The 11,639-nt window shown below is 39.1% G+C and overlaps 1 protein-coding gene across 1 annotated transcript in view; it reads left to right on the top strand.

The window, feature by feature from the left end:
* Window positions 1-2,109: 2,109 nt before the first annotated feature.
* LOC146522792 (uncharacterized) overlaps window positions 2,110-11,639 on the top strand; it is a 49,734-nt gene continuing 40,204 nt past the window's right edge. Inside the window, exon 1 of the mRNA XM_085153314.1 lies at window positions 2,110-3,069. Coding sequence (XP_085009440.1) covers window positions 2,901-3,069 — 169 coding nt within the window. The 5' untranslated portion in view covers window positions 2,110-2,900. The remainder of the gene's footprint in view (window positions 3,070-11,639) is intronic.

Genomic DNA, 11,639 nt, shown 5'->3' with positions numbered 1-11,639 from the left:
CGTTTCTGCTCGGTGACAACTCGTACTTTTCGACTCTCCTTTTTCTCCCTCCCTCGCTCACAGACACATAATGGGTATGGCAGTCCATTCTCCCTCAGCATGGACTACACTGCCCATGAGGCCACATTCTTTAGAGCATTGCCTGTAACACTCTGCCTATTGCCTTCAATTAAAAATCAAAATTAAATATTTTTTGAATAATAATTTGTAAAAACAAGTAGAGGTGACATGAGCCACGAGATTGAGACACAGGCAGACAGCCTCTTAATGTGTGTTTTGTTTGGGTTTCCACCACCATGGAATTACCAAAAATAGAGAGGGTATAGACCATAGGTGTCAAACTCTGGCCCGCAACCTAATTACATTTGGCCCGCGAAGCCATACCAAATTACTATTAGAGCTGGCCTGCTGGTATTATACAGCTAATATATATATTGTTTAGTATTAAGCTTTGCTTGTTCCATATTCAGTTTTTCAGCAAAACGTGTTTGAGTCCATAAGAAAAGATTCATTCTTATATCTGGAGGAATAAATATATCTCAATAAATATTAACGTTAGCCCGCGACTTTGTTTCAGTTTTGAATTTTGGCCCACTGTGTATTTGAGTTTGACACCCCTGGTATAGACTAACATATGAAACAGGAAAAGACGCCGTGTAATCCATTTATTTCAACAAAGTAACTGTATTCTGAATACCACCCTTTTAAACAGTAACTGTAACGGAATACAGTTACTCATATTCTGTATTTTAAATATGTAAAGCCGGTACATGTATTCCGTTACTCCCCAACACTGAAAGTAATGTAATAAGAAGTGTAACAAATTACTTTCTCCTGGGAGTAGTTAAGTAATGTACTGCTTTACTTGTAAGAAAAATGTTCTGTGTAATATTTAAATTACATTATTTTTCTGAGTAATGACCCCAACACTGATCACAAGAATGAAGGGAAATACGTCCAACATGCATAAACATTTGACTTGACAGCATGTAATTAATCGGCACAATGTATTTGATTTGATTTGCTGCTTGGTGATAGTGGTGACTCTCAAAGCAGAGCCAATGAGATTTGATAAGAGAATCAAGAAGTGATACTGAGAATGGAATCGGAATCTCAAAATTCTTATTAATCCCTAATCACATCGACACAATCACAAGTCGCTCGGACCTCTGTGCCAGACAGCAGGAAGGTCTAAAGTTTTTCAATGTCTAATGTCTTTGTGTTTCCCTGATGAGCATCACTAATAAATAATACAGATTTTTGCACACAACTTTTATTCCTTGAATTATTTTTCTATTGGCAGCAAAGAATTTTATTGTTCTACTAGCACACAGGAGACATGGCCTGTACTTGCTGACCTCATATCAACTCTTAACTTGGACTATGTTGGAATTCTGCCTTTATATCTCAAACCTTTAAACAGCACCGAGTCTGCACCAGAGAGCATAAGAACTCAAACTGTCTGGAGCAGCTTAGCCTCATTTATTAGAGGCAATCAAGTCTTATTTTTAGATCCAGTTTAAAGTTTGCGCTTTTCCACTGATTGAGCGCTCAAAGTGCTTTTTACAACTTGCCCCATTCACCCACTCAAGCAAGCTTTTTTTTCTATGCTGTTCCTTTGTAGGTACTTTCTAACATTCACACACAACTTTCACAAACACACACGTACTGATATTGTTTCATGCTTAAATTTCAAATGAACTGCTACACAATTTGCCTCACTGTTAGAAAAACCAAATGACAAACCGAGACTGAGCAGAGGCAGAAAGTTTGACCTTATCTTGCCAGAGGTGTAAACGGGGAAGTCTGTTGTGCTTTTATACACTGCTTCCTAGTGACACAACCTGAGGAGTTGTTTAAACATAGCAAAACAAACAGGGGTGAATGTACATGCGACAGGTGTGTGCCATGCTTAGTTGTTTCATCATAAATGGAATGGCGCAAACATGTAGACTGGTTGGGGATTGAACCACCATCCTTGTGATTAATAGATGACCTGCTCTACCTTTTGCAAAGCCAGCTGTGTCTCCCCTGATAAAGTTTTTCATATAAAATTTGTAAGTATAGCTGATGTGCAACAAGGACCATCATTTGCAAATGATGACGGTCCTTGTTGCACATTAAGCGTGTTTCATGACTGATTTCAATGCAGTGAAAGCAGAGGCAGTGGCAGCTTGTCAAGTCTGCTAATCTCCCTCAACATATGATGCATTTTTCCTCCGTTGTTGTCATTCTGATTATAAAATGCAATTTTAAAGATTCTATTAAATGAAGATATCATTATCTTTAATGTGAACAAAAAGATTTTATATGAAATAAAACTTTGAGCAAAATCTTTTCATCTTTCTTCATTCCAGGATTCCAGGATGTCACTCACTTTAGTTTGTGTTAGCAGAAACTTCATGTTGAGCTCAGTGTGATTGACTTCAAATGTGAGAAAATCATTACACACAACTGAACCAGCAGTAAACATTAAAGTGAGCAGAGAGACTGAAAAACAAAGAAACTCTTCTTCATCATGGTTGTAGAAAACTGTCACACAGAGCTGAGCCGAGGGGACACCTGGTGGACAAACATAGACACAACAAGAAGAATCACTAAAGCGCAGAGGAGCGACAAACAGCTGAAAATACTTAATGAAAAGGATTATCACGCACCATAAAAAGACTCAACTTACAAAGTCTAACAGTCTTTTATTATCTGTCTGTATAATGTGACCTTATGTGGCCAATATGTAAATATAAAGACCGCGGTTCTATGGGACTGTTGAGGATTGATCACGTGACACCAAAAGCGGGAACTGCTAGCTTAGACAACGTAAGCTTCATGTTTGATTTGCACTTAGCCGAGGACATTATTTTAGTAATGTTACATGAAAATATTAAAGTTGTGAAACAGCAATGAGTTCAGTTCAGTATCTGAGAGAGTTCATCAAGCAGAGAATAACTGCTGTTGGTGAAGAAATCTTCTCAGAGGTTCAAAAAACCATCGTCCAGTATGAGGAGATCAACCGTCAGCACAGACTGCCGGATATCAGCCGGAAACCCGACAGAAACTCACACATCATAGGTATGGACAATCCAAAAAACTCAAAGCTTCATAGAACTGAAACAAACATTTATTTTTAGGTCCATTCTGCTGCTGATACATACTTTAGGTTTCTGAACATTAAACTTGTTGCTACCTTTCATAGTGTGTAACTTGAAGGCCCTGAGTACTTTCTCCCACACTGAAAACACTGGAATGATACAATCATTTTAACATCACCTAATAAGACTGATTCAGGACAGACAATTAGTTATGTTAAACTTTCCTAGCAGTCCTTCACAAACAGGGAACAGTCTGTCTATTCTCTCCATCTGTCAGCTGCTGCTGGCTCTTCCTCCTCCTCTTCCTCACACACTGCTGAGTTTGTCCTGGTGGATCATCAGGGGTGCAAAGCCTCACAGATGATGTGCAGCAGTGGGTCCCTCAGTCTGTCCTCACTCTGGACACTTGCAGTTGTCACACATGGAAATCAAATGTGTGATAAGCTGCAGGATTCAAACACAAGAGTAACTTATAAATACATGTTCATACTTTTATTACACAATCAGAGAGAAAGAAACAGAGAGAGAGTGCAGGACAGACAGACAGGTGACAGTCTCAGGTGTATACACTGCTACAAACAGGAGGATTTAGTGTTTGTGTCATGATCCTGGGTCCTTTTGACCCAGCATTTTGTGTTTTCTATTAGTGATTTTGGTTCTGTTGTTTCTCCTGTTTAGTGTATTCTGTTCTGCCCATCTATTCCTGTGTTAAGTCCGCGTTTCCTAGTCTGTGTCTTTGCGTGTTTCCTGTTTTATTGTGAAGGTCTGCGTCTTATGTGAGTGTTTTCAGTTTGCCTCCCTAGTCTCGTCACGTTAATCACTCCTACCTGTGTGTAATCTCCCTGTGTTCTCTGAGGTTTTCCTGTGTGTTCTGGCCACATCGTTCTCCCTGCTAGGTACCTTCGTTCGTGTTCTGGCTTTGTGTTTAGTTTTAGTTTTCCCAGTTTAGAGTCTTTTTCAGTTCTGTTTTTCGCCACCCTTTTTGTTGTACTTCACCTGTTGTTAATAAAGCTCACCCTCCACTTAAGCAGTCTGCATCTTGGGTCCATTACTAATCCACACACGGCCTGCCTCGGCACCCCGTGACAGTTTGTGTTATTACGAGTGCTAAACAAGAAGAGTTCCCAGATGGTACAGTGGACACATGTGTGACTCCTGTGATTAAAGCATCTTTCTTTCAGCTTAACAAGTGAACTGTCATCTCGTTCAAACACACGTTAAAGTCCGTTTGGCTCGACACCACCAAACAGAGGCAGCAATATAACATAGCTAACATTAACAGTGCAGTGAATCCTGCTTGTGCCGTGATATTCAGGACTGCAAACCGAGCAGCATCACTGACTTTCAGCTTGTTGTGTTTGTGGATATATGACTGACTCTAATTATCCATAAAATCATCAGATTCTCTGTAAGATTAAGGTCGACTATATATATATTTAGAAGTAGAGGCTTTAAAACCAAGTTAACGCTGAACGTACAAACATCACTAGTGTCACATAACTTTGCAGACATGTGGTCAACAGTAATGTTTTAATGTTCTTCATTATTAAACATTCGCACATAAATGACTGACATCATGTTCAGTACTTACTTTTGACAGTTCACTCTTCGGCCGCTCCCTTCTGCCGTATTTTGCGGCAAAATTATCCACACCCACTGCCGCGCTATGAATTGTGGGATATATGGGACCACGAAGCGTGCACCGGACCAGGCTTGATATTTGGGGAAATCGACGGCGCATTTGGAGTACACTTCGAATTGGGACAGATAACGTGGCGCGGAGAGCAGCCAAGATGGCGACCGAGGTAGACGCTCTTCTCCGTGGCTAAGCAGGATTTTGCAGTTTTACTTCCCTTTCAGCCGTTGTTTTTTCTATGAATCACAAATGAGTTATTCTACTGACTGTTTATTCAGTACACGTATGCGGCGTGTGTGAAGGAAGATATTTCTCATTTATTTTGGTCATGCTTATACACGAATCTTTTCTGGCAAGAATTTTGTGTTTTTGTTGTTTCCTTTATCTTTTCTGAGTTCTCTCTTTGTTACGAGAAAATATTGTTTTGTTTCTTTAAGTACCCCATGCACAGTGCAAACGAATTTTATTTGATTAATTTATTGATATTATTGGCTAAATTTCATATACATAAGTCGAAATTTTCTAACGCAAAACCATCTTTTCGGTGCTTTTAAAATGAAACCAAACAATATGTTAAAACCATACAACATTCGCAAAATCAAAAAGCTGTCAAAACCATAAACTTATGTTCCCTGTTCAATATCATGTGATTCTTTAATAGACTGTGTCTATTTTGTTTTTTTTTATATGAACCCCCTGACATTGTGTTTGCTATTTTGTATTTGTATATCTGTATTTTGTGTTTTGTCAATAAAACGTATTCAACAAAAAAAAAAAGAAAAAAAAAAGGCTCCAGACCCTGAATTGGGATACAGCTGCTGTGTCCCATTTCAGGGTCTGCACGCTTGAAGTACGCATTTTAAGTACGGTTACGTCACCGCCACGCGACGACGGCTGTCCCAATTCGAAGTGTACTTGAAATGCATACTCCAAATGCACCGTCGATTTCCCCAAATATCAAGCGTGGTCCGGTGCACGCTTCGTGGTCCCATATATCCCACAATTCATAGCGCAGCGGTGGGTGTGGATAATTTTGCCGCAAAATACGGCAGAAGGGAGCGGCCGAAGAGTGAACTGTCAAAAGTAAGTACTGAACATGACGTCACTTATTCGTGTGCGAATGTTTAATAACGAAGAACATTAAAACATTGCTGTTGACCACATGTCGGCAAAGTTATGTGACACTAGTGATGTTTGTACTTTCAGCATTAACTTGGTTTTAAAGCCTCTACTTCTAAATATACATATAGTCGACCTTAATCTTACAGAGAATCTGATGATTTTATGGATAATTAAAGTCAGTCACATATCCACAAACACAACAAGCTGAAAGTCAGTGATATAGATTATATATATATGTATATATATATATATATATATATATATATATATATATCATAATAATCTGACAATACTATAATATTGGCCATATTATATTTACATTACCATAGTGAGATGACTTTAGTCTCATGAACAACATTAACTAATTATTATTTACTAGCTAATCTTAAATGACTGTTCAGTACAGAAATGAAGCCCTTGAATCATGTTTTACAGTCCTGTGGTCTCAGCCTCAGATACTCAACTAATCAAAGTGATGTCATGACAAAAATGAATGACCAACAAAACATTTTTCTCCTTCATTTCTGTCAAACAAAGCTGTATGTAACGTGTCTCGCGGTTAGTATCATGGTTGCTAGGCAACCTGAACCGCGCGACGAAGCATATACCGTCCCATTTCACAAGCCTCTCACTTCCGCACTTCTCGTACTTATAGTACGCACCGTATGTAGTACGCGTAGTGCGCGTACTTCAAGCGTGCAGAACCTGAAATGGGACACAGCCAGCCTGTCACTACCCGATCCGTACCGGAAACCCGATCGGTACCCCGCATGCGCGAAAGGTGTCTACTTCCGATCGTAGCGTTTTATGATAGTTATGGGTCAGAGTATCGGTTAAGATGTTAAGAATAATAAGTATATCTTAAAATTTTTGCAATAATGAAGCATTTCAGTACAATGTAGACAAAAACAAAAAATAAAAAGACAGTTACGGATCGGGACTCATAGATCCTTACTGCGCATGTGCAAAGTCGGACCGTACAAATCGGGTCTACCCCCCCGAGATTTGACCTGAAACGTGGTATTCGCCAAGGATGTCCTATTTCACCATATTTATTTTTACTTTGTACACAAATTCTTGCAACTAATATTTCAAACAGTGTTGTACAAGGAATCACCATAGCTGATAAGGAGCTTGTCATCAGCCAGTTAGCCGATGACACCACACTCTTCTTGAAGAATGCAAACCAAATCCCTCCAGCTCTTACTGTGATTAGGGATTTCTCTGAAGCCTCTGGTTTATGCCTAAATCTAAAAAAGTGTGAGTTACTAGCAATTAAAGACTGCCCTGCAAATATAATCTGTAATATCTCTGTTAAACAAGAAGTCACATACTTGGGACTGTTAATATCCAAAGACCAAAAATCAAGATGCTCTTCAAACTTCACTCCAATTATACAGAAAACCCTAAAAAAGTTCAACCAGTGGCTGCAAAGGGACTTGTCGTTGAAAGGTAGAGTGTTAATTACTAAAGCTGAAGGGATATCCCGATTAACATATGCTGCTCTCTCCTTACATCTGGATAAGAAAATTAGTAAAGATATTGACCGTATGCTCTTTGATTTTATATGGAAAAACCGTACGCATTATATTAGAAAAACTGTTGTGATGAATAAGTACGAATCAGGTGGGCTTAACGTCTTAGACTTTTCTACTTTAAATAACACTTTCAAAATTAATTGGGCTAAACATTTTCTTAAAAACCCTACCTCTATCTGGAACTTTATACCATATCATATTTTCTCTCGTTTTGGTGGCTTTAATTTTATTTTAAATTGTAATTACAATGTTGAGAAACTTCCTGTAAAGCTTTCATCCTTCCATAAGCAGGTCCTCTTAGCGTGGACCCTCATTTATAAACACAACTTCTCACCTCACAATTACCTTATCTGGAACAACAGAGATATTTTATATAAAAATAAATCACTTTTCCTGGAAACTTGGGTCCAAAAATGGGATCCTATTAGTGGCTCAGCTGGTTAATAAAGAGGGACAACTACTTACTTACAACGACTTTATTGCACTATATAATTTTCCAATCAGTGTTCAGGAATTCTCAATGGTGCTTGGTGCCATACCCTCAGGGACTTTAATGTTATATAAAAAACACTGACAGCTCAATATCTACCTCAGTCACTCTCCCTGATCCAGCTGAGTCACCAATAGGAAAAATCTGCTTTTCACAGGAACTTGGTAACAGCAATAAGAGAATACTAGTTTATTCCAATAAGATATCGTCTCTCTCCCATATATAATATCTTATAGACAGACTTTATCTTGACAGACCACGTGACTTTCGCGCATTGCATGCCGGTAACTCGTGGCAAAACAGTCCAAAACGTTCATTCTCCGGTTCCAATACCTTCTTGCTTTTTCTTTGCCCCCCAAAAAAGTTATGTACAAAATGAAGGAGAACAATGCTGGTCCGTACAAAGTCAGACTTGATGAAAAGGCAAAGAAAAGATACGAGGAAAAAATCAAAGGAGTGAAAGGATTAGACCCTTACGAGCACACAGAGTGGACAAAATACGTTAGCGTGCTGCCCAACTTTCACCACGCTCATATTTATAATCATACGGTTCTTGGAGTGAGTGCATACACTCATGAAGTTCAGTAACTTCAGGTCACTGCAACAAGCCCAGGAACAGTTTAACGACGGATGGGTACAGGACCGTGAAATGCACCGTGTAGAACGAAAGACCATCGTACGTATCATCAGTTTACCAGTCTCACAAATCGTCTTCATAAATTAGAGTTGGATGTCTCGAGACCGGTCTTGGTCTCGAGGTCTCGAGACCACTTTTACGTGGTCTTGGTCTCGTCTTGGTCTCGACAGACTTTTGTCTTGGTCTCGGTCTTGGTCTCGACGGACTTTTGTCTTGGTCTCGGTCTTGGTCTCGACGGACTTTTGTCTTGGTCTCGGTCTTGGTCTCGCTGTCTCGGTCTTGCGCTCTCAAATCGACATAGTGTTCGGGAGATTTGGAGTCAACCATCAGCGGAGCGGGGGGTGTCTTACTGGGCTTAAGCCCGGGTCATTTTTTCTGAAGCATGGGGTTTTTTGGAGTGTAATTTGTTTGTTAGATGCCTGACTGACAACTGTATAAAACAAAAACAACACACGAAGCACAGAGCGCACCGTCCTAAATTCCCCCTGATTTTGGTATGATCCGAGCTTTGGCACTAGGCGACTGAGCACAGCACCCATGTGAGCGAGGGGGGAGAAGCTGCTGCCTGCGAGTTTGCTGCAGAGGAGAGCTTAAGTTTCACCAGGTACCAACGGAAATCATTCGTACTGAACTAATAATGTAAATATGACGGTGTATCACAAAAGATTGATATCAAACTGATCACTTGGTTGCGTTACTTACTCTTCAAGTGAATCAACAAATGGATAAATAAAAAGCCGAACGACAATGCTGATTTTGTTTAGAGAGTCTTAGCTTACATCTCATATTTTCAGTTGTTACCCTCCACGGCTAAACAAACTCTCTAAATCGGTTTCAGTTGTGTACTGATGAACACAACAATGGACATAAGGAGCTTCTTTCAAAGAAAAAACTCAGGTAGATGTTATTTTATATATTATGCTTTGTATGTTGTTGTTGTATGTTCAGTATATCTATGCGAAACAAGAGGAATTTCAATACACAGCAGTATATTCACAGTTGAAACCAGATATTTACATACACTTTAGGGAGAAAACATAAAACCTTTTTTTTACTGTTAAACATCAATTTAGAGTAAACTTTTGTTTTAGATAAATAAATGTTGTAATGTCTTTTGAATTAGTTAAATGTCAGAATAAAAAGAGGGAGCTGTCTATTTTAATCACTTTCATCAAATGTAGGAGTACATATACACTAAGTTTATTGTTAATTAAGATTAATTAAGAAAACTCCAGATGATTCCATTCTGAGCTTAAGAAGCTTCTGATTGGTTAGTAGAGTCCATGTGGGTAAATTGGTGGCACAGCTGTGGATGCATATAAGGCAAAACACAGCCTGTTTCTTTGAAATGGGAAAGTTTCTTTGAAAAATCAAGAGCTGTCAACCAAAACACCTGGAAAAGAATTCTGGAAAAGAATTGTGGAGCTCCATAAGTGTGGCTCAATTTTGAATACAATTTGGTGCCATTTACAATTAAGAAATACAGACAGTTTCTCTCTTTACTCTTAAAGTTAACAAATATGTTTTTTATATTTATCAATCTAAAAAAAGAAACATTTAGTCTGATTTGATGTTACAATTAAAAAGTGTTTGTGTTTTTATCTGAAGAGTATGTAAATATCTGGTTTCCACTGTATATTTGTGTTTGGCTTGATTGTCAGCACAACGAGGGAGAGAGAGGAACAGAGAGGGAGAGAGACGACGAAAATGACGACAGAACAGAGATGGAACAAGAGCAGGTGAGACACACAAGTTAGTCAAATGGTTGTTTGCCAAAAACTCATCAGAACATGTATCTCGTACCTATTGTATCTTTTTAGATAGCGTTTGTTACTTTTAAAATTCTATATTTATTAAGTTATGCAGGCTTGTTTGCTCAACAAGGCTGAATAATTATATAAACTTTTCAGAATCTAAATAGTGTACTTTGGTAGAATTAAAAAATAAGTGTAGTGCAGGTCTAAGATGATTTTTAGTGCTGCTATCATCTAGTTCTGATTCTGGTTCTGTCTTGGTTACTGTTGTAGTCCTGTTTTAATTCTGGATCAGTTCTGGGTCTGGTTGAATTGGGGTTTAGTCCCTGTGTCTTGATACAGGCCCGACTTTGTTCTGCCTTGCTGCTTAATTAAAAAACTATATATATATATATACTGTATATATACATATGAAGTCATTCTTTTTTGAACAAAGCTCAAAACAGAGCCTAATAATCTTTCAGTCATTTCTACCCCCACTTAATTTCCTTTGGCTGCTCAGCTCTCACACAGTGGCTCAGCTACGCTCCAATCCCTCCATATTGTGGCCAATCACATGCGAGGATATAGGATAATATCATTATGTGAAAAACAGAGAGGGTGAGAGACGCAACAGTCAAGTGGAGCATGCGTCAGTCCTTTCAGTGAGTGAGTGAGACAGTAGACAGCGGTGAGGAGGGCTGTGCGAAAGCAAAAACACATAAATATGCCCGAGACCCGTAAACGAAGCAGCATCTGGCTGCAGTTTAAAGACTTTTTTTGTCTCGGTCTTGGTCTTGGTCTCGTCTCGTCTCGGTCTTGGTCTTGGTCTTGGTCTTGTCTTCGTCTCGGTCTTGGTCTTGGTCTTGTCTTGGTCTCGATACCCTCTGGTCTTGGTCTTGTCTTGGTCTCGATACCCTCTGGTCTTGGTCTTGTCTTGGTCTCGGATTAGGCGGTCTTGACTACAAGTCTATCATAAATACACATTCGTTAACCAATAGGACCTTTGAGCTCAACGGTAATTAATTAGTAGTGGAAATAATTTCTGGTTCGCATTACAGAAACGTAGCAGTGACAATAATATTGTATGCTGTAATCGTACTGGGCAATTAGTGATAGCATAGCTCCACAATTTCCGTTCAGCGCCAGACTTGCTTGTAACCTATATCACCAATTATGTTATGAAAAATGACGTATTAACTACTACAAAACACTGACCTTTGTGGAAATGTTTGGAGCAGACTAACCTGTGAGCTGGATGTTCTGGGACGTTATATTTGGTCTTTGAATGGCTGTAATCCAGGCCATCCGTCGCCTCTTTTTGCTTCAGAAACATGGCTGAACAATTTCTCTTCAACGACGTAATCCGATAAAAAAACGATCTCTTTACCCGT

This window comes from Neolamprologus multifasciatus, chromosome 3, assembly GCF_963576455.1.
Source record: "Neolamprologus multifasciatus chromosome 3, fNeoMul1.2, whole genome shotgun sequence".
In the NCBI taxonomy this organism is placed as follows: domain Eukaryota; kingdom Metazoa; phylum Chordata; class Actinopteri; order Cichliformes; family Cichlidae; genus Neolamprologus; species Neolamprologus multifasciatus.
Note: the sequence above shows the minus strand (reverse complement) of the source record. Positions and strands in the feature narration are given on the sequence as shown.